Genomic DNA, 23777 nt, shown 5'->3' on the forward strand with positions numbered 1-23777 from the left:
TTTATGCTAGACACCTGCTTTCCTTCTGGAAGTCTGGAATTTGAGTACATGCCACCAGGCAGTGGGTGCCTATGTAACCAGCCCCCAATAAAAACTCTGAACAGTCTCTAATGAGCTTCCTTGGTAAACAACATTTGACGTGTGTTGTTACAACTCATTGTTGAGGGAATTAAGAGCATCCTGTGTGAAGGATTCATGGAAGCTTGGGCCTGGTTTCCTCCAGACTACACCCCATGTGACTTTTCTGTTTGCTGATTTTACTGATTTTGCTCTGTGTCCTTCCTCTGTAATAAATCATAGCCGTAAATATAGCTGCATACTGAATCCTGATTCCCCCTAACGAATCACTGAATTTGGGGGTGGTCTTGAGGACCCCTGACACGCATATTTCATTCCAAATACCCGTTAAACTAATAGTGTAAACACAGGATGTGTGCGTGCAAGCAATAAAACTCAATTCTAGCTATCTCAGGAAAAAACAGAATTTATTGGATGGGTTGAAGGGGGGAGCTCACAAAATTGAAAGGAGACTGGAGGAGCAAGCTAGAAATCAGATATAATCTAGCCAGATCATTGCCACCTCTGCCTATATTGTAAATAGTATCTTAAAGTTTTTTTTCTCTCAGTTGCTGGTATCAGAAATACGATTTATTGTTGCATCTTATATCTAGCCACCTTGCTAAACTTTTTTATTATACCTAATAATTTGGTTGGTTCTGAAGGGTTTTCTCTATAGATAGTTACATTATCCATTAATAAGTTTTGATCTTCCCTTTTCAAACAATAGGCCAGACCTCTCTTTCTCCTTCCCAGTCTCCCTCCTTCCTTTCTCTCTCTTCCTCTCCCTCTTTCTTCCTTCTTTCCCCCCTCCATTTCTCTTTCTTTCTCTTTCTGTCTTACCGACCTTCAGCACCATGTTATGTAGGGCCTATAGACATCCTTGTCTTGTTACTTAAAGGAAATGCTTTTGACGTTTCCTTATTGAGAATGATGTTTGCTTTAGGTGTTATGTTAGATACCCTTTAACAGATTCAGGACGATCATTTCTATTCTTAATTTACTAAAAGTTGTTTTATTATGATGAGTGTTAAATTTTATAAAATGCTTTTCTACATTTATTAAGATGATAATTGGTTTTCTCCTTCACTGTTAATGTGAAGAATTGGTTCTCTAATATTAAACCGTTTTCATATCCCTGGAATTAGCCTGACTTCGTCATGATTTATTACCTCTTTTATACATCACTGATTTGGTTTGCTAATACTTTAATACATTTGTATCTAGGTTCACAAGTGAGATTGGCTTTAATTTGATTGCTTCGGGAATTAAGTTTTATTAATCTCATAGAATGAGTTGGAAATATTTCCTTTTTTTTCAGTTTTCTGGAAGAGATTGTGTATGATTGAAATGAACTGTTTTTTGGAAAGTTGGTAGAATTCACCTAATAATTATTTACTCCTGATGTATTTTTTGTAAGAAATTTTAACAATTTTCAGTTTCTTTAATGGGCATAGGATTATACAAGATTTTTACTCCTTCAGTTACATTTTTCTAGGATTTTGTTCATCTAAGTTTTGTAAAATGTTTTCTCTTAAATCTCTGCTGCTTCTGGGGGAAGGTGTAGCTCAAGTGGTAGAGTGTATGCTTAGCAAGCACAAGGACCTGGGTTCAATCCCCAGGGCCTCCTCTAAAAATAAATAGACCTAATTACCTCCCCCACAAAAAACTAAAATAAAATAAAATAATTAAAAAAAAATCTCTGCTGCTTCTATCGTTATGTTCCCCTTTGCATTACTAATATTTTTTCTCCTCTTTCCTCTCCCCCCTACCCCCACTGCCTATCAATTTTATTACTGTTTCCCCCAGATAGCTAACTTTTGGCCTCGTTGATCATCTCTAGTCTATTTTTCTGATTGTTACTCTAATCATTTTAATCTGCTTTCTTCCCCTTTGTTCTTTTTCTAACTTTTTAAATTTTTTAATTTTCAGACATTCTTCATTTCTAATATAAGCATTCAAGGCTATAAGTTTACCTTGAATTACCACTATTCTTTGTTCCTCAAGTTTTAATACACAGTATTCTTATTATTGCTCAATTCTAAATATTTTGTACACTTCTTTTATGATTTCATCCTGGACCCAAGTGTTGTTTTCGAAGCGTGTGTGTTAAATTAACTTTTTTATTTTGAGATAATTGTAGGTTAATAAGCAGTTATAAGAGATAATACAGAGAGATTTCATGTATACTTTATCCAGTTTCCTCCAATAGTAACATCTTGCAAAACTATAGAAAATATCACAATTAGGATATTAACATTGATGAGAATTCAACCTTTTATGTGATGAATCATATCTCTTGCTGCTTTCAAGATTCTCTCTTTGTCCTTGGCTTTTGACCGATTGTTTGCGATGTGTCTAGATATAGATCTATTTGAGTTTATCTTAGAGTGTGTTGAGCTTCTTGTGTGTGTAGATTCACAATTTTCACCCAATTTGGGAAGTTTTGGGACATTACTCAATTTTTTTGGTTCCTTTCTCTCCTCTCCTTCTGGGACCTCCATTATGCATATGTTGGTACACTTCATGGTGTTTCATAGGTCCCTGTGGCTCTGTTCATTTTTCTTTTTTTTCCTCTCTGGTCCTCAGACTGGAGAGTCTCACCTGACCTATCTTCAAGTTTGCTGATTCTTCTTTCTGCCAAGTTGAATCTATAGATGTGCCCATCTAGTAAAATTTTCACTTCAGTTGTTGTACTGAAGTTCTCTTTTTGTATTAGTATTTATACTTGTATTGGTTCTTTTTATAATTCTATTTCTTTACTCATAGTCTGTATTTGGTGAGACATTCTCGTACTTTCCTTTATTTCTTTAGATATGATTTCTTTTAGTTCTCTGAATATATTTATAATAGCTGACTCAAATTCTTTGTCTAGTAAAGTCTGTGCATCTAGGCTTCCTGAGAGTTTCTATTAATCGTTTCCTCCCCCATCGCGACCCCATGTCTGTCATATTTTCCCGTTTTGTTGTGTGTCTCATTAAGTTTTTTTGAAAATTAGACATTTTAACTAATATAGTGTGGGCAACTCTGGAAATCACATTCCTCTCACTTCACAGGGTCTGCAGTTGGTGGTGTTTGTTGTTGTTGTTGCTTCTGTTGCTGTTTGTTTAGTGACTTTCCTGAACTAATTCTGTAAAATCTGTATTCTTTGTCATGCGTGGCCACAACAGTCTGCTTGCTTAGCTTAGTGATCAGGTAATGAATGGACAACTATTTCCTTACATGCCTTGAATTAATAAGTCTCCCAGCCTTTGTCAAGGGTGTGTTTTGTGTGTGTGTGTGTGTGTGGTGTTAGGGTATATCTTCAAGATTCCAGCAAAATGCAAACAACTCTGCTTTAGTCTTTACTTCCCCTATGTGCAAAGCTTTAAGGTATCCTAGCCGTGAGAGAGATTAGGGTCTTCTCAGAACTTTCCTGGGTGTGCACACAGCCCTGAATGTGTGGCCTTCTAGATTTCCAAGAATATGTTGGAACTTTTCAAAGACTCCTATAGATATCTTATTCTGAAGTTTTTCCTTTTAAGCTTTTTGTCAGCTTCTTCTTTGCCCTACCCAATTGTTACCATCCTAAGGTACCTGTGATGTTAAACAACTGCCACTGATTATTTTTAATAAATGCCCCAGGGAAAAGGGTATTCACAGAGAATGAACTCTGAGTTTACTATTGCTAAGTAATAATCCATGATATGGATGTACCAGTTTGTTTATCCATTTACCCATTGAAGGACATTGGAGTTGTTTCCAGTTTGGGGCTTTTGCAGATAAAGCTGCTATGAACATTCATGTACATGTCATTATGTGAACATAAGTCTTTATTTCTTAGGGAGAGATGCTCTGGCGTGCAACTGCTAAGTCATATGCTAATTGCATGTTTAATATTTTCAATAAACTGCCAATCTAGAAGACATACAAAAAATGAAAAGAAAGTCCATGATTGTGGATTGGAATAATTAATATTGTTAAAATATCCATACTGCCCAAAGCAATTTACAGATTCAATGCAATCCCTATCAAAATTCTAACAGCATTTTTCACAGAACTAGAACAAACGATTCTAAAATTTGTATGGAACCACATAAGAACCCCAAATAGCCAAAGCAGTCTGGAGGAAGAAGAACAAAGATGGAGGAATCATGCTTCCTGATTTCAAACTATATTACAAAGCTATAGTAATAGAAAAAAGTATGGCATTGGCATTAAAAACAGACACATAGATCAATGAGACAGAATAGAAAGCCCCAAAATAAACCATGAATATATAATTAATTAATTTATGACAGCCAAGAATATATAATGGGGAAATGACAGTCTCTTTAATAAATGACCAGTTGGAAAAACTGGACATCCACATGCAAAAGAATGAGGCTGGACCACTATCTTACACCATACACAGACGTTAACTCAAAATGGATTAAAGAAACCATAAAACTCCTAGAAGAAAACATAGGCAGTAAGCTTCTTGACATCAGTCTTGACAATGACTTTTTGCATTTGACACCAAAAGCAAAGGTAGCAAAAGCAAGAATAAACAAATTAATCAAACCAAAAATCTGCTCATATTATTTTTACTTTTGAGAATTTAGTGAGCTTTCATGTGTTTGTGTTTTGAGATAATGTGCTATATATATAGTTTTGTAAGATATAACCATTGGGAGAAACTGGGTGAAGAGTACATAGGACATCTTTCTCTGTATTATCTCTGCAACATCCTGTGAATCTATCATTATTTAAGAATTGAAAAATTTTAAAAAGGAGAAATGAAGTATTGATATATGCTACAACACAGATAAACCTTGAAAACATTATGCTAAGTAAAAGAAATTAGTCACAAAACAGTATATATTGTACGATTCAATTCACATGAAATGACCAGAATAGGCAGATGTAGAGGCAGAAAAGTCAATCTGTACTTGCCCAGAATTGGGGGGGGAGGAGGGAGGGGGGAGTAGGGATATGAGGCTTTTTGGGGGGGTGATGAAAATATTCTAAAATTAGATATGCTGATGGTTGCACAACTTTGCAAATATTCTAAAAATCATTGAATTGTATAATTTTAATGGATGGATTTTATGGTAAATAAGCTATATCTCAATAAAGCTTTAATTAAAAAAAACTCTGCTGCTATCATCTTCCTAACGTTAGTTTAAATTTCAAATTCTTTCTTGTTCGTTGTTCATTTTTTATAATATTATGACTTGTCTTTGTAAAAAACCTCTATGTTTGAGGCCAACAAGTCCCATGATCTGTCATCTGCAAGCTGGAGAACCAGGAAAGCTACTGGTATAATTCAGTCCAAGTCCAAGGCCTGGAAACCAGGAGCACCAAAGTCCAAGGGCAGGAGAAGACAATGCTCTGGCTAATGAAGAGAGCAAATTCAGCCTTCCTCTACCTTTTTGTCCCATTCTGGCCCTCAACAGGTTGGACGATGCCCATCCACATTGGTGAGGGTGATCTTCTTTACTCAGTCTACTGATTAAAAAGCTAATCTTTTCCAGAAACACCTTCACAGACACACCCAGAAATAATGTTTTATCAGCTACCTGGGCATTCCTTAGCACAGACAAGCTGACACATAAAATTAACCATCACACATATGAATCACCTAGGGGAATTCTGTTAAAACGCAGGTTCTAGTTTGGTAGGTACTATTATTTTTGTGCATTTTCTCTCTTTAGTAATATTATACCAAGTAGATGGCTACTTGCAGGGTCAGTTCTTATGCTAAAATATGGAAACAACATTTTATGGTGTCCTGGTTTCACTCACAAGTAAAAGTTTAGGATTTAACAAAAATGCTAATTAAAAGTTGAAATAAAAAGACATTAAATCAGGTAGAACAATTTAGACTTGCCACATACTATTTACTTCCAGGTTTGTGGATTAGTATCCCACTGAGTATATGGTAAAATGTTCTAGCCAGAATTCAAGTCCAAAAAGGCCAATGCAAGCCATATCAAGTGGATCTTTCAAACCACATTGTACCATACTCTCTTGCCTGGCTAAATCTTAAAGCTTGAATTATTCAAGCCATTTCCCTGCTTTAAAAATCATAAGGAACTACTGCCCCTTCACATCCAGTTCCCTACCCAACAGATTCTATGCTCCGACTTTGTTTTACCTTTCCAGTCTTTTCTCTCACATCTCCCATTTTTGGTCAAAAGGGGTAACCTCTTGTTCTCTGAATCAATCTTATGGTGTCCCACCTTCCTCTGCTCATCCAGGTGCTCAGCCTGGACCACGCTCCCTCTACCATCCTCCTAGCTGACACTCAACACAAGATTTAAGGTGGAGTTCAAATGGCACCTTTTTCACAGAGCCTTCCCCTCTTCTTTAAACTTTCATGCCACTTTGCTTGCACCTCTCTTGAGGTGCTTATACGTTGTCACATGTTTTAGTTATTAAGATACATGCTTTCTTCCTGTGATTAGATTTTAAGTGACTTCAAGCGTAAGAGCATAGTCTTTTCACCCTTGTGGTCTTCACAGGCATATAACAGAACCTAACAGGCAGCTCACAAATAATTATTGAATGAATATGTAATTTAGTGTGACCAAAAGAGGCTCCCGAGAACTTGAGCTGACTTACTTCCTTAATCCTGGGCCCTCAGACCCAATAGGGGCTCCTGAGTAACCCTTTGCCAGCCTCTTAATTTGCAATGATTGTACCAGTGTTGTCAAAACCTCCTAAGTTTGAACTTAGATTCATCACCGATCTTCTCCTTTGTTCCTAAGTCCAATCAGTCATCAAACTGCTGATTTGTTTTCTGATTCCTGATTTGACCCTTCCTTTCTCTACCATCTCTTCTACCATTCTGGTTAATGCTCTTTTATTTTCACAAAGCCTAATTATCGATAATAAATTCTTCCTGGTTTACCCAATATTATTCCTGTTGTAGTTTATCCTATGTATAATGGATACCATAATAATAATAATTTCATAGTTACAAATTGATAAATGAGATATGGCATGCATACTGGATCTATTTGGTAGTGCCCACTATATCTTTAGAGAATTCTGCCCACATCCTCTGGTTCTGGACATGAATAATGACCAGAACTCATCAGAGTATCATGCCTTTCTGGCCACAGCTATTGTTCAGGTTGGCTGAGAGACAGTAAAAGACCGTGTCCCAGTGACATAATTTGAGTCCCTTGACTTGATCTTACCTAAAACCAGATGCACCCCTGCACTTTCTGGTTATGAGAATCAGTAGACTTCCTTTATTAATTAAACTAGTTTGAGTTTGTTTTCTAAGTGCAATAAAGATTTTTAAATAAATACAGTGTGTTAAAGCACTAAACACAGTACCTTGCACAGAAGTATTAGGTATTACTTTTGATTATCCCTATACCCTTGCCAAACTCACATCCAATTCGACCTTTTCTTTTTTTTTTTAACATCTTCCCATACAGACCAGCTAGGATATTTTCCTTATTATTCCCTGCATATTGTCCCTTTGCCTGGGCTGCCCTATCTTCAGCCTAATAATGTCATTCCACGCTCTTTTCACCAATTCACATCCATCACTATTTAGAACCAGGCTAAAAGAAGTGTCCTATCCTCCATTTGAATAGTGGTGGCTCTACACTGTTCACCGCCTTACCTAATTTCTCCTGCATGTGTCTTCCAGTTATTTCTAGCTTGCTTGATTGTACACTATTCAAGGCAAGGAAAAATATATTCTATGCTTACATATCATTACTGTGCCCCTTCTAGGTTGAGATTTTGTCATTATTTTCCAAAGCAATTTACACAGTGTTGGACACAGAGTAGGTGTTCAAAAAGGGTCTGTTATAGGAATAAATGAGTGGAATTAAATTTAGAGGGTGTGGTATTCAGTTTAAAGCCTGTTGTTAGCATAGCTAAATTTTTTCTTTTTCTAAGCAAACTATATTCTTAAAGCATTTTCATTACAGCATAAAAATATCACAATGATTCCAACCTCCAATATTCTTCCCACTATGATTTCAGAATTCTTTTAGCCAAAGTTTAAGGAAGGAATATTCCATTAAAAATAACTTAACACAACATTGTAAACTGACTATAACTCAATAAAAATAATTTAACACTCAATTAAAACCTGTTTTCTTCACATCACACATATTTTGTTAATCCAGTGGGTATTGCATCTGAGGTTTCTTGCTTTGGTAAACTATTGATAATACTAAAGCACTGACAAAGCTATCCTGAGATGCTAGGGGAAAAAAATTGAGGGAAAGTTTTTGTAGTCACGTTTCCTCTCTCGGTTCTAAATGGTAAAACATTCTCTTACTCCAAATAAGTTAGTCTCTACTTTAAAAAGCAGAACCTTTAAAAACTACTATTTGGAATCAAAGATCTCTGTCTCTTTTTGTTGAATTTAATTGCTGTATGGTTTAATGGAAAGGCCAAGGGCTGGTAAATTTAATCTCTTTAAGATAGCTAAAGATTAAAGTGAATTAAATTTAGTGCCTATGGGATTTTTGATACCTGTTCCAAATTTGTTTTTAATGACATAATTGTCCCGTGTTACATTTAAGATTACATCATAGTGAACTGGTTATGTGTGCTAACAGGAACCAATTCCAAATATTAAAAATAAAAGTGAGGACAACTGTAATGTTACCATTAAGAAAGTGGAAGTAGAAAATGAAAGAAACACTTAGGTTGAATTAGGTCTTACTATGAAAGCTTTGAATAGAAAAACCTGGAAATCATATGTATCAGGTTAACAATTAATTTTCAATAGCATTCAAATCATCATTTCACTTTCTGTTACAAGTGCAGACTAATATATTTTCTGAGAGTATTTATTCATTTTTTAATTTCAGTAGAAAAATATAGCTCCCAATCACACAAATAGAATTGAACATCTATCAAGAAATAAAACTTACTAGTCATATGTAGAAATGGTTATAGTTCACATTTTAAAGGAACAAGAAATGAAATTCAGTATTCTTGTTTCTATTAGAGACAAACCTTTTTTTTTTTTAAACTAAAAGTAATTATAATATTCTCTTGCCTCTGGGGTTTTCCCTTTCACAATTAATCATCTTTTCTTCCACACCTTCCTTCTAAATGATTATTCCCCCAGCCTTAGAACACTTAACATTAATTTCATATTATTTCACCTTCACAGCTTTCAAAACATTGCCCTGCCCTTGCTTACCTCCACATGCCACTCTCTTTTTCTTTAAAAAAGAATTGGTTAATGAAGTAATTTTGCTATCACTTTGCCAGAAGGTGCTACCACGTAATCAGGAAAACATCTTTGTAATACAAATTTGCTTCCTTACCTTTATCAAACTTTCAAATTCAAAACACAATATGCTTAAATTTCTTAGGATAATGAACACCTATCATTCAAAGGTAGCAGTTCGTTCAGTTTAAACATTTATAAGACTTGGATCCTAAGCCTTAATCCTTCTTCCTCTGACTCTAGAATCTGTGTCCTTGATCATCAGAACCAAGCTAGAAATTGTCTTATCAAGCTACACCACCAGCGCGGGCATCGGAAACGCTTTCAAAATACGCCATTCATCTTCACATTTAAAGGCAGCCTATTCATACACCCATTATAAACATCATTAAATATTGGTGCTTCAGACTTCAGTTATACGAGGTATAAGTTATCCAATTTATAGGCAAAACGGGGGTGGCAAAGGAGCCCTCTTCTCTTCTAAATTTATTTACCAAAGGAAAAGCCAGTCTGATCACATCTGAAAATCTGAAGTCGCCGTTTGTCAAACATCTATTAGAAAGCCGCTTATTGCATTAAAATAACCGACTCCTAGCCGAATCAGGTTTAAGAGTTTCACTTATCTACAGTGACCAACCAGACGTCCTTAAATAGATTGTCAAACTTTTATGTTTACTCTTTTAAACACAGAATGGAGAGGATGGCACACAGCGAAAAGTCAGGTCTGTTTCTTAAGAAGGATGTCTTGTGGGGAACAAGAAGCTCACCTGTACACAACAGAGGCGAGTCTTCCCCGGCGGTCCTCACTGAGAGTATGGACATCGACAGACCTTTGTCCTGGACTGGAGCACGGGGTGAGGAGGGCGACTTTCTGCGAGTAGTGCAGGCACCTGCACCCCAAGAAACTACAGACCAGTTTTGACTTAAATGATTGTCCTGGTTTAACCTTTGGAGGGACCCTTTAGCTCAGGAGGGGGTTTGTTGTCCCAGACCTTAGCCACCGTCTCCGCAGGGCTCGGGGGGAGGGGACGACTAACCACTCTAAAGTTAAGAACCTCTGTCTTTCCCAAATGGACCCGAACGTCCCTCAGCTCTCACATCGGGCTCGCCCAGGGGTAAGCTGAGCCAGGGTGAAGCCGCGGCTGAGGCGGACACAGATCCCGTCTTTGCTCCGCGCCCTGCCGCGTCCGCACCGCCACCGTGAGGCCGAGCAGGGGACCGTGCCCTGTGGCGGCAGCAGCTCTGCGCTCCTCTCCGCGCCGCCCCGGCCGCCGCCGCGCCGGGCACGGGCGGGGGGATTTTTTCCCCCCCGTTTCCCCCCTCTTTCGCGCTCTCGCTCCTGTTCAGCGGGAGAGCCCGCAGAGCCAGGGAGGGAGCGAGGGAAGGGGTGGAGGTGGCGGCGGGGGGGAGGACGGAGGGGCGGATCCTGCCTGGGGGCTGATCCCTCCTCCCCTCGGCCGGGCTCCGTGGCGGCAGCGGCGGCGGCGGCTCCATTCCCCCTCCTCCCCCTGTAGCGGCGGCGGCGGCGGCCGGGCCGGGGCCCCAGAGCGGGCCGGGAGGGGGCACGGCGGTGGCCGCGGAGGCCAGCGCAGTAGGAGGCTGCGCTCCTCTCCCAGGGCCGCGCCGACCTGCTCGACGGAGGGCCCGCCTGCGCCCAGGGGCCCCGGACGGAGGGGCCGGGCAGGCGGCTGAGGTAATGGGGGCGGCAGCGGGGCCGGACGGAACGGGAGCCGGGGCGGGGGCAGCGGGGCCTACGAGGACCAGGGACTGCGTGGGGTTGGGGAGGGAAACAGGGGACTTCCTGAGCGGGGCAGGGGCGGCGCGAAAGCTCTCTCCTAGAGCGAGGGCGGCGGCGGGGAAGAAGAAGGTGGGTGAGGGGGGAGCTGAAAATCGAGGACCCCCTCCCGCAGCCGCCATCTTGGTTCCCTCCCCCGGCCCTGGAAGCCGAGCCGCCGAGCCCCGCCCCCGCCACGCTCTCCAATTGGTCAGTCCGATGAGCGTTCCACCCCTTGATCGTCTCTTGGCCCCCCCGATTCCTGCTGACGGGCAGGGTGAGGCGGCCAATGGACGCTCGCCTCCGTGCCCCGCTCGTTCGCAGGCGCTCGCTTTCTGAGCGATCGGACTCCGCGTCAGTGCCTTCTGGCGCGCTTGCCCCCTCCCTTCTGGTGAGGAGATGTTATTTCCCTCCTTTCTTCTCCGAAGGGTCAAGATTCTTCTGGAAGAGGTGCCCCTTTAAAGGGGCAGGAGACTTGGCCAGGGTCCTTACTTGTCTCATGAGTATCTCGTGTAGGGTGCAGGGGAAACAGTCTAATTGCAGAAACTCCTCATTCGTCGCGGACCTGGGTGAGGTGGGCCAGTGAGGGCTCAGGGGGTGCCGAGAATATCTCTGGGGATGTTGTGGAGTTGTGTACGTGGGAAGGGCTGTGTGGGATGAGAAACTCCCGCCAAAAAACTAGACTGTAAGCTCCTTGCGGACGAAACTGATTTCATTTTCCTCAGCAGCATTTTCCTTACCCCTCTAGAGTTTTCCCTCCAGTGTATAGAGGCTTGGGTAGGACAGCAGAGCTCTCTGTAGATACTCGCTGCTTGGTTGAGATACCTGCTACAAGCTGCCTAGGTAGCGATAGGGAGGGAAAATACACAGTGGCTTTAACAAAGGAGGGGCCACACCCCCTCTCAGAACTATTTCGGGTTACTATTGAGGTAGATTTTCACACCTCTGCAAGTGTCTCCATGCCCTTGAAGGGATGGGGGCAATAAAGTAGGTCTGTTGGCCCAGGCTGCCCCCAGGGAGTTGGCATTTGTCAGGCGGGTAGTAGCCAAGGGCCGCTGGAACCTAGACAGGATTCCTGTGATGATTCTGTTTCCTTTAGTTACAAGTGGGGTGTGTGCCTGCTTGGCACTGTTCCTCAGTCAAGTTGTTTTTTGTTTGTTTGTTTGAGTCACACTTTGGGTTTGGAAGGCCTTTTAAATAAGAATGTTCATAATACCTTATTAACAAATAGCAACCCTTAAGTGATAATTTTATTAAATTCATTTACTGATGGAGTATGGGGGCACAGAGAGATTCATTGAGTTTCTTTGAGTCACACAGGGCCAAGATTAGACCTAGATAACCCCAGAGCCTCTTTCTGTACCCGACCATGGTATCTGGTGTTCTTACATCTCAGGGAGATGAGTTGAGCAAATCAGAAGATCCAGGTTTGAATTGTAGCTTTATTACTTACTAGTTTTATGTTGAGTGACAGCTTTCTGAGCTTCTGTTTCTTCAACTGTAAAATGGAGATGAGAATATCTTTTCTACCTTCCAAGCTAGTTGTGAGAAATATTAAAAGTAAAAAGGCTTTGTAGTTTGTAAAAGTGTGCTAAATTATCACCATCTCCTCTTTATAGATAAAGGTGGTAGATCCCACAACAAGGGTGACAAATTCTGTTTTTCTCCTTGAAATCCTCTGCCTGTTCATACTCTTCCAGTCTCTGCCCATACCACAGGACACCATATCCCCAAAGGTCTTTCCTGGTACTGATGGCCTCAGTAACTGCCTACCACAGCTCTTTATGAGCTTGTCATAGTTCCCTCCATCCAGAGAATGATGTGAGAAAAATTTAGAGCTTTCTCTTTGTTGCACAAGGATAGACTGGATATATTTTGGGAGAGAGGGACTTTTGGGGTAACAGAATGCATTGAAAGTTTACCTCAGGTATTGCCCCAGTTAACCTGGCCTTAGATCCACTGAGGGTCCCAGATAGACCACTTATAACTTCAGTGACACTTGGACCACTCCCAGAGCTTCCAGGGTTTCTGCTTAGAGATGTGCACTAGCCAGTGCATCCTGAATGCTACCTTTTGCAGACAAAACCTTGCATACTGTAGTTTGAAGTCCTTAGACCACATGTGGTAGACATTTTAGGTGCCTTCACCCCTTCACCCCCAGCATGGTCAGGGGATGGGGTTTCTAATCATGGTAAGATAGGTTCGGAGAGGGCTCTAGACCTGTGGATTTTTGATTACCCAATGGGGCCATCGTTCATGTACAAAGCTTGTAAATGGATGCTGTCTTGTTTTTTTCTTTAAAGCTTTAACCACCCTCTCCTCTTTCATAATTAGCTGTTCCACAGCCTTATGTACATCATTAGGACATTAGATCTCTCCCCATGTTGCACTGTAGTGATTTGTTTACTTCTCTGTCCCTTCAGTCAGACAACTCCTTGAGGGCAGGGATCATGCGTGTTTGATTTCTCATTTCATTCAACTAATACTTATTAAGTGCTTACTTAGGAGCCAGGCACCATTCCATGTACTGAAGATACAGCAGTGAACAAGACAGGTGAAAATCCCTCCCCTCATTGAGCTTACATTCTAGTGGAAGGAAGCAAACATACATGAGAAATAGGTAAATTACATAGCACAGTAAACAATGGTAAGTGTTACAGTGAAAAATAAAGCAGGGTGAAAGATTGCTGGTAGAGGAGAGGGTTTTGCAATTTTAGATAGAATGGTCAGAGAAGGTCTCACTGAGAAGCACTGTTTGTGGAAAAACTTGAAGAAGGTGAAGGAGCAAGTCATCTGAATGTCTGAGGGTCAGGTTATTCAGACAGAGGGAACAGCCAGTTTGCTTGGTGGCTACTTGATCAGATAGAAGGGTGAATGAGTGCATGCATGCCTGAACATCCAGATCACTCACAGTCTCCTGGCCTTCTCTCCTTAGGCCTGTCCCTTTGGTTCCCAGGTGCCATGAGGAAGCCTCGCCGGAAATCGCGGCAGAATGCCGAGGGCCGGCGCTCGCCATCCCCCTATAGTCTGAAGTGCTCACCCACCCGGGAGACCCTGACATATGCCCAGGCCCAGCGGATTGTTGAGGTGGACATTGATGGACGTTTGCATCGTATCAGCATCTACGACCCACTCAAGATCATCACAGAGGATGAGTTGACTGCCCAGGATATCACGGAGTGCAATAGTAACAAGGAAAACAGTGAGCAGCCTCAGTTCCCTGGCAAGTCCAAAAAACCCTCATCCAAGGGCAAGAAGAAGGAGTCCTGCTCCAAGCATGCATCCGGCACTTCCTTCCACCTTCCGCAACCCAGCTTCCGCATGGTGGACTCAGGCAGCCAGCCAGAGGCACCCCCGCTGCCTGCTGCCTACTACCGCTACATTGAGAAGCCACCTGAAGACCTGGATGCAGAGGTAGAGTACGACATGGATGAGGAGGACCTTGCCTGGCTGGACATGGTGAATGAGAAGCGGCGAGTAGATGGGCACAGTTTGGTGTCGGCAGATACCTTTGAGCTGCTGGTGGACCGACTTGAGAAGGAGTCATACTTGGAGAGTCGCAGCAGTGGGGCCCAACAGTCACTCATTGATGAAGATGCTTTCTGCTGCGTGTGCCTGGATGATGAATGCCACAACAGCAATGTCATTCTCTTCTGTGACATCTGCAACCTGGCTGTACACCAGGAGTGCTATGGTGTCCCCTACATCCCCGAGGGCCAGTGGCTATGCCGCTGCTGCTTACAGTCTCCCTCCCGGCCTGTGGATTGTGTCCTCTGCCCCAATAAGGGTGGCGCCTTCAAACAGACCAGTGATGGGCACTGGGCCCACGTGGTGTGTGCCATCTGGATTCCTGAAGTCTGCTTTGCTAACACTGTGTTCCTGGAGCCTATTGAGGGTATTGACAACATCCCGCCTGCCCGCTGGAAACTAACCTGCTATATCTGCAAGCAGAAGGGGCTAGGTGCAGCCATCCAGTGCCATAAGGTGAACTGCTACACAGCCTTCCACGTGACATGTGCACAGCGAGCTGGGCTCTTCATGAAGATTGAGCCAATGCGTGAGACCAGCCTCAATGGCACCATCTTCACAGTGCGCAAGACCGCCTACTGTGAGGCCCACTCGCCGCCAGGTGCTGCCACTACTAGGAGGAAGGGTGACTCCCCTGGAAGCCTCAGTGAGGTTGGGGATGAGGAAGGGCTGAAGGAGGGCTGTGGGGAGGAGGAGGAGAAGAAGGATGAGGTGGAAGAGGAGGAGGAAGATGAAGGTCAAGTTGGGGTAGGCGGCTCCCTCAAGGGAGTGTCCAAGAAGAACAAGATGACTTTGAAGCAAAGGATCAAGAAGGAGCCAGAGGAAGTGGGCCGAGAGACACCCTCCACTGTCCCCATGGTCGCTGTCCCACAGATACCCTCTTACAGGTGAGCCTGCCCAGGAGGGCTTCCCAGGAACTTGTGGTTTCTTCTTGGGCTGATGTTGGCCCTAAGCCAGGCTTCCTTCCCCAAGGTTGGTGAATATCTGTTCTCTTCTGTGCTCTCAAATTTAGACTTCTCCTTTGGGTCCTGGGCTTGCCTGGCCTGGTTTGTGGTTTTGATTGTGCCCTTCAGAGCAATGTATTTCCTTTGGTTCAGTGTGGGACAGATACTTCAGTTGCTTAGAAACCCAGGATGTCTAAGGCAGTATTTTTTAGCAGGGCACAAGTGGTATTTTGGACAGGATGGTAATTAATTATTAGGACTGTCCGTATATTTCTCAATGTTTAGCATCCCTGGTCTTTGCCTATATGTGTCATTTGCATTCCCATCATCATTAACTGGCCTTTGTGACTACCTCAGATGCTGCCCACATATGTTTCCAGTAACCCTTTTGGGGATAGAATTATTTCCAATTGAGAACTACTGTTTCAAGGGGTCAGTATTAGTATCTGCTGTCCCGAAGGCTCTGTCCTGGAAATAATGGGGACTTTGTGTAAGGGGATGGTCATGTGGGGAAGATACACTATTCTCCTGAGAAGCTTTTAGAGTTAGAGGAAAGATTACTCAGCTCAGTTGTGTAGCTAAGTTACCTTGGCCCCCACTGAGTCTGTGGAGAAACTGTTGTACCTGTTTTAAACCATCAGAGAGGTAGCTGGAGCAGTTGGAGGGATGGGAGCTTGGCAGAGAAGCAAGAATCAAGGAAGATTTTCCAGCGAAGGCTTATCACACTGATGATGTTCATTAAAAAGTATACAGTGTTAGAGCAGGAAGGTATCTTGGAGATTATTCATCTAACATAGTCCTTGCACCTTCTCCCATACCCCTAGATGAAGAAACTGCGGCCACAGGAGGTAAAGTTGTTCACTCCTTTATTCATTCAACAAGATATTTATTGAGCACTTACTATATGCCAAGTCCTGTTCTAAGGGCTGAAAGGAACCAGGGGAAAGTGACAGACCTTGGACCACAGCTGGGGCTTATGACACTTCCAGGTTCTGCTCCTGCTGTCTGTCTCCTTGATGTAAAGGATAGAGAGAAAGTACTAGAGTGGGGAGTATGTGAGCAGAACAGGCATCCAGACCTGTCAGTCTGGAAAGGAGACATGAGCAGAGAAGTTCGGGGTGAAGGGCTCTTGTGAGCCATGGCTGGAGTTAGAATCAGTCAACTGGAAATGGGTCTTCTAGTCACAAAGCTGTTCTAGGCTCCCCTCTTCCCTTAGGTGAGTGGGTTCTTGCTTAGTTCCCCTCTGCAGGGTGGTTATGCCCTGGGGCTATACTTTTTGGTTGTCAGGTCTGCTGTCATAGGTGGTGTCTTACAGGGGCCAGCACAGCATGCTGGTTAAGAACCAGACAGACCTGCATTTGAATCCTGCTTCTATCACTACTTACCTATGTGATCTTACCTATGTGACGAGTTACTTAACTTCTTTCAGCCATAGTTTATTTGTAAATGAACCTACCTAATAAGGTCATTGGGAGAAACAGATGAAATAACGTGAGTAAAGCACTCAGCACAGTGCCTGGCAAATCGTAAGCGCTCAATAAATGGTGGCTACTGCTGCTGCTGCTATTTTATTATTATTATTCTTTTCCCCACCTGCACAAATGCTGTTGGGACCCTCCATGGCCAAGGGGTTGTAGAGGGAGGGGGCTGCCTGCATCTGGGCAGGTGTGCTTGGCATGGGCGTTGGTGGGGGAATCTGTCCTTTGGGGAAAGGCCTAGGCCTTGACTTTGTAAGCTTGGCTTTGGGGCAGGGATGTCTGACCATGGAAAGACACAAGGCCTAGGTGAGCAGTGTCTAGCTCAACATGAACATCCTTCTTAGTGTCCATCTTCTTGTTTAGCCCTACTTATCTTCCTTTCAGTGGAAATACCACAGGAGCACTGAGGCCTTGCTCAGCCAATTTGGGGACACAGCATGGTTTAACAGAGAGATCATGGGTTCAAATCCTGCCTGGCTTCACCATTTTGTTAGCTGCATTAGTGACTTTGACAGTTTATCAGCCTCTGTTCCTAAGTTGCCTTTCCATTTTTTGGAACATGGGAATAATGTGACCCACCTTACAGTATTGTCATTAGGGTGGAGATTATGGGCTCTCATTAATTCCCTTCCCACCTATCCCCCCCCCCCCCCGCAATGTGTTATTGGCTTAAATTCTGACCCCAAGTCTATTTTGGAGTAGTTTAGCCAAATAAGTTTTCAGATTCTCCATCTTCTTACACCTTTATACCCTTTCCCCCTCCATTTGGTTCAAAATTAGGCATTTTTGGTTACTGAGATTTTTTAATGAAAAACCAGAGGTCAGACAACTCCAAGGGGTTGCATTTTGGCTCAGAAAGCTGTAGCCTGCTGTATTCCTACTTGGCTGTAGACTACTCCCTGGTCTGGTGGGACCCTTATCCACAGGGGGCAGGTAATAGTGACCACATTGCCTACAGCTTACTCAAGTTCCTGTTCTCTTTTGCTGCTCAAGAGAAGAGGGCAGGTGTTGGGGCACAGGCCTGTTTCTCAGAGTCCAGGACTGCAAGATCAGGGTTCCTGGCAGAGGGTTCTTTTGGTGGATCAGAACTGCAAGGCAGGAGGTGGAAAATCAAGTGAAATATCTCATGCTGAATCTGAGCTGCTTAACTTTGCTGTCCTTTTCAAGCCTTTCTCTGAGGTGAGGCATTTGACTACTTTATTCTGTCTTCCTCTGTAAGGTTCAGAAATGAACCAGAGTATGGAGAGGAGGCTGTAATCTGGGCTGCCCACTGACCCTGTCTTTCACTTCGTTGTACCTCTACTCAAGGTTGAACAAGATCTGTAGTGGTCTCTCCTTTCAGAGGAAAAACCAGTTCATGCAGCGGCTTCACAACTACTGGCTGTTGAAGCGGCAGGCGCGGAACGGTGTTCCCCTCATCCGGCGCCTGCACTCTCACCTGCAGTCCCAAAGGAATGCCGAGCAGGTAGGTGAAGTGGTGATTTGAGGGCAGTGGCGGGAGGTGGAGAGTGAAGAAGGAGAGACGGTTGGTGTGCCCCTCCATAAGCACTCTGCAGAGCTTTGCCTATAGCCATCACCCAGGTGCTCCATCCCAGGAGCCACCTCCAGCACTGTAGACCAGACAGCAGCTACTTCTGGGTGATAGAGGCTTGGCTTGGAGCAAATTCTAGGGGAGAGTGGAGAGCAAGCCCAACTTGCCCTGTGTGGAGGGAAATCTTTTAGATATGATGGAGAGGAAGAAGGCTGGGAGAGTCAGGCAGCTGTGTTGCATGAGTTAGGAAAAGGGGCACTTTCCTCAAGACATTATACTGCTGTCTGCCAAAACAATATTTCATAGAAAATACACAGATTAACCATCTAAATTGTAGCATGCAGCCTGCCCAATTGTGGTGGCCTTTTAGCCATTAGCAACTGGAGTTGCTGCATGTTTAGTATTTTTTGAGACAATCAATAGAAGCCTCCTGAGAGACTGTTTTGTTTTTTTCTGGGTTTTTTTTTTTTTTGCAACATATTAATCTCTTTCCTTCTTCACTTGTTGCATTACTTCCACCTTTAAATATTCCCATACCACTACTTCAGAGATGAAGCAAGCCTTTCCATGACTCTGGTGTCCTCTGTGTTCTGTCTGATTTCACTTTTGCTTTTTGTAACTGAAGTCCTGAAGGGAGGGTATATATTTGATCTCTCCTTGAAATGGTCTGCCTGCTCCCCTGTAGCCTCCTCTAGAATACCAGTGACCCCCTCCCAGCCCAGCAAGTCTTTCCTCAGATTCTCAACTTATAGACCATTGGACTGCATTTGACACCATGATCTCTTTGTCTTAGAGCCTCTCTGTGACACATTTTTCCACCTCCTCTATACTGCTAACTGCACCCTGTGCCGATCCTAATTCTTCCTCCTTAATGGTAACATTCCCAGGGGCTCTGCTGCCTGCCTGTCAGTTTGGAGAGCTTGTCCACTTTCATAGTTGTCAATAACTGTGTGGTAGTAGCTTCAGGTTTCTTGTCTTGTCCCCTCCCTTTTTTCTGTCCTCAGTCCCTCTGAGGCAGAGGAACAATAGATGTCCATGTAGATGTTGTTTCCTATAACTCAGATGTTGGAAACTGAATTCATTATCTTCTTTCCATAAACATATTTCCCCATTATTGTCATAGAACTCTTCTTCCTTCTCACCTCAGATGTTCCCCACCTTGGAGTTACTTTTGACTCTTCTCTCCATAGCAAGCTGCAATTAACCATCCCCCAATCTCTCTCAGGGCATATATCAGTATATTGCCCTTTGTCTTCATTTCACAGCCACTCTGCTCACCCATCCCGCCCCCCTCTTAATTTCAACAGTAACTTTCTAGGTGGTCTCCAGCCTCTAATTCTTTCTTTGCTCTACAACTGGTATTGTCTTACTTAACCATTTTCCATCCTGTCATTTCCTTTTCCAGCATATATTCTCCCTCTCCCCAGAGGCCATGTCCAGGCTTTTTGTCTGGCATTTGAGGCTTCTTGCCAGCTGGATCTTGGGTCTTCTTTGGCTTTTGTGGTTCTCCAGTTTCTTTGCTCTGGCTAGCCCATTTTTCTTAAAAAGCAAGGGATCACCAATTCTGCCTCCCTGCTTCTGCCATCTGCTCCCTTCAGTTCCAGAAGAGGGCCTTCTTAACTGCTTTGTTCATCCGTGTCCATCACTGCATGTGAAAACCCTAGTAAGATTGCTTCTCCCAGGAATCCCTGACCTAACCTCAACCCACTGAGATCCTGTCTAATTTATGTCCTCTTAGCATTTTATATTCAGTTTATCTGTTCAGTTTTTGTTGTCTTTATGCTGCTGTGCCCTTGTGCATCAAACCCTGGGCCTTTTTCTTCCCTCAGCTACACTGTGACTTCTTTTAGGGCAGGAATCATGATTTTGGTGGTGGTAGTGGCGGTGTTTTAAAGTGTGTTCAAGTCAGTTAAGTACAAGCTTATAGTAAAAACTTCGCTTTGTTTCCTTGCCAAGTCAAAGCTCTAGGGTGAAATTCTTTCCACCCTTAGGTATCTATTAGCCTCCTTCTGAAATTCTTTCCAGCCCTGAGGATGCACATCTGCTCTTTGATGTCCCTGGGGGTTGGGAGAGCAGTCCCAGCTCTCAGGCCAGCAGTGGTTATTGTGCTGCAGTGAAGAAACATTGTTATAAGGCTGGGGAAGCACAGGAGGAAGGCATGGGATATAGAGGGAGTGGAAGGGCTCTCCAGGACCATGCGTCCAGAAAGGAGACAGGGCTCTTACCTGCTGAGGCCCCACGAGGCTTGAGCAGGGAGGGAGAGGACTTTGGGCAGGAAAGTTCCTTTTTCCTTTCCCATCCTTCCTGCAGCGAGAGCAGGATGAGAAGACAAGCGCAGTGAAGGAAGAGCTGAAATATTGGCAGAAGCTCCGGCACGACTTGGAGCGGGCTCGGCTGCTAATTGAGCTGATTCGGAAAAGAGAAAAGCTCAAGCGGGAGCAGGTAAGGAGGAGTCCCCAGGGCTCTTGTTCAAGATATTTCTCTCCTACTGTCAGTGTGGCTTTAGGAGACCCAGGAGCCCCTGCCTGGTATCAGCTTTCTCACCTTTTTCCCCTGCACTGTGGGCTCCAGGGCCTGTCTACTCTGCCTTGGGTGTGATGCTGCTGATAGCTTTGAACTTTGGGGTTTTAGCTACTGGTGGCGTCAAGCATAAGCTTAATATCATATGCCTGGGCCCATCCCTGGATTTTCTGATTTAGGAAGTCTCAGGGGGAGCCTGTCCTTGAGTATTTTGAAAAGCTTCTCAGGCCATTGTGATCAGTGGCAACCTTTGGCCTGGAAGCTTCTGAGAGTTCTCACTTGGCCCTTACAAACTTATTGTCTTGAATCATTTAAATTTTCCAACCTCTGTTGAAGGAGATTCTAAGCCTCTGAGCATGGGGAATGTTGAGGTAAGTAGTGTAGCATAGGAGTTAGGAATATGAGCTGTGGCACCAGACTGCCTGGGTTTAAATCCTGATTCTGCCACCTACTGCTTGTGTGACAGTGAGTAAATTGCTTAATCTCCTTAATACCTAAGTTTCCTTGACTATAAAATGACGATAGTAATAGAATCTGCCTTATAAGGTTATAAGGATTAGATGACTTAGTTTATATAAATAGCTTAGAACAGTGTGTGGCACATAGTAGGGCTATAGAAGTGTCAGCTACTGTCATCATCTGTATTGATGATCTTTGCCTCCCTGAAGTGTCTACTGTGACACTCTGCACATGACAGAGAACAAAAACTCTTAATTGAATGGATGATGAGCCAAAACTGTTCTATCTGGTCCAGGAATAACAGCTGTTACTCGCATGCCTGAGTTAAAGATGTTCCTTTTTCTCTTTCTCCAAACTCTGCTTCACTGTTCAGCCCCAGCACAAGTCCTTCTTTCATGGACCTGTAGCCTGAATCTACACATCTGAGTCTGGGCAGCTCTTTCCATATTTAGCAAGGGTGGGCATGGAGGACATCTCAGGACCTTGTCCATGGGTTGAACCGTCTGTGCTGTCCCAATGCTGGTCCCACAGCTGAGCTTTTCTTCCCATTTTTGGTTCAGAGGAACCTAAGGGGAAAGGAAGCAGGCAGAGGATATAAGCAGGCTTGTTTTAATGTAGCCAAGAGATAGGAACTTCTCTTAGTCTAATCCATGGCTTCCCAACCTTTTCACATTGGGGCACATATCAAAAATAACATTTGTACAGCATACTGCTGCAAATATGTCAGGCTACTTGCTGCCTGACGGGTGAGCCCAGAAGTCCTGGTCACTCTAGTTGGCCCAGACATACCAGGGGCCAGTGGGATAAATATCTCAGCACGCTAGGTAGGAATTCTGGCCCAAGGTACATTTTATGTCATCAGTGTGCCCTTGGACTAAGTTAGACCTCAGTTTAAATCCTGTCTATTCTCTTCTAGCCAGATGACCTTGGGTTACTAACTCCTCATCATATTCTTTTCAAACCTCAGATTCCATATTTGTAATATGGGGGTAATAGTTTCTCCTTTAGGGCTGTTGTGATGATTGACTGAGGTGATGTAAGTAGAGAGCAGTGAGGCGTAGTAGTCAAAAGCACGCTCTGTGAATTCCAATTCTGACCCTTATTAGCTGTGTGACCTTGGGTCAGTCACTTGTTTAGTCTCTTTGTCTTAGTTTCCTCTTTGTAAAATACCTCATTTGTGTGTGAATGTTAATTTGGCACTTAGTAAGGACTAAGTACAATATTAGCTATTATTACCATAAGCTTTGGTGTGGTGCTTAATATATGGGAACAGTTTACAAAGTGGTCGCTGTTGGTGTCATTATTTCTGCGCTGAGGGTTGGGTGATAGCTCCTCAAATACTGGTCAGCTTCATATCCTGTAAAAATTTGTTGTATGTGATTGATGAAAGTCAGGTTATCAAGAAAAAGTTTGGTGCCACTTTGGGAGGATGTCCTGATGTCTCCCCACCTTCCTCATAGGTCAAGGTCCAGCAGGCTGCCATGGAGCTGGAGCTGATGCCATTCAACGTTCTGCTGAGGACAACACTGGACTTGCTACAGGAGAAGGATCCTGCACACATCTTCGCTGAACCTGTCAACCTGAGTGAGGCAAGTTCCCCCCATACTTTCTGAGCAGTGAGCCCCTCCTGAAATGGAAACAGGTCTGAGGAGGCCAGGAGATGGCTGGGCCATAGGGGTTCCTGGCAAGGCTGGTAGACTTATCCATGGTGAGGGCTCAGTAGGCCAGGGTGGGCCAGGGCCCTGGGACTATGAGTGAGCCCAGCATGGCCAGACCAGAAAACGGGGAGGCAAGAGTACTGATGAAGGGTGCGCCTGTTTGGCTAGTAAATGGTTGTTGTAATTGTACAGGTTTTATATGTTTAGGTTCCAGATTACCTGGAATTCATATCCAAGCCAATGGATTTTTCTACTATGAGGCGGAAGCTGGAGTCCCATCTGTACCGCACCTTGGAGGAGTTTGAGGAGGACTTTAACCTTATAGTTACCAACTGCATGAAGTATAATGCTAAAGACACAATTTTCCACCGAGCAGCTGTCCGCCTGCGGGACCTGGGAGGGGCCATTCTGCGGCACGCCCGGCGGCAGGCAGAGAACATTGGCTATGACCCCGAGAGGGGCACCCATCTGCCTGAGTCACCCAAATTGGAGGACTTTTACCGCTTCTCTTGGGAAGACGGTGAGAAGCCTGAACAGGCGGGGAGGGGAGGGGGCATGAGGAGGCGCAGGTACAGGGCCCAGAGAGCCAGGGATCAGGGTGGGCCTTGGAGCAATAGGGTAGACTCTAGGAGCAAAGCTAGGGATAGGCA

The 23777-nt window shown here is 43.8% G+C and overlaps 1 protein-coding gene across 2 annotated transcripts in view; it reads left to right on the forward strand.

Annotated features, from left to right (window-relative positions):
* The first annotated feature begins 10618 nt into the window (after nucleotides 1-10618).
* Nucleotides 10619-23777, forward strand: part of BRPF3 (bromodomain and PHD finger containing 3) — a 33259-nt gene continuing 20100 nt past the window's right edge. The window contains exons 1-6 of one of the 2 annotated variants that reach the window (XM_032462942.1): nucleotides 10619-10928; nucleotides 13945-15424; nucleotides 18268-18424; nucleotides 20801-20932; nucleotides 22930-23058; nucleotides 23335-23647. In XM_032462942.1, the coding sequence (XP_032318833.1) occupies nucleotides 13971-15424; nucleotides 18268-18424; nucleotides 20801-20932; nucleotides 22930-23058; nucleotides 23335-23647 (2185 nt within the window). In that variant the 5' untranslated portion in view covers nucleotides 10619-10928; nucleotides 13945-13970. The remainder of the gene's footprint in view (nucleotides 10929-13944; nucleotides 15425-18267; nucleotides 18425-20800; nucleotides 20933-22929; nucleotides 23059-23334; nucleotides 23648-23777) is intronic. The other variant, XM_032462941.1, reaches the window with a different exon arrangement.

Source organism: Camelus ferus, chromosome 20 (assembly GCF_009834535.1).
Source record: "Camelus ferus isolate YT-003-E chromosome 20, BCGSAC_Cfer_1.0, whole genome shotgun sequence".
Classification (NCBI taxonomy): domain Eukaryota; kingdom Metazoa; phylum Chordata; class Mammalia; order Artiodactyla; family Camelidae; genus Camelus; species Camelus ferus.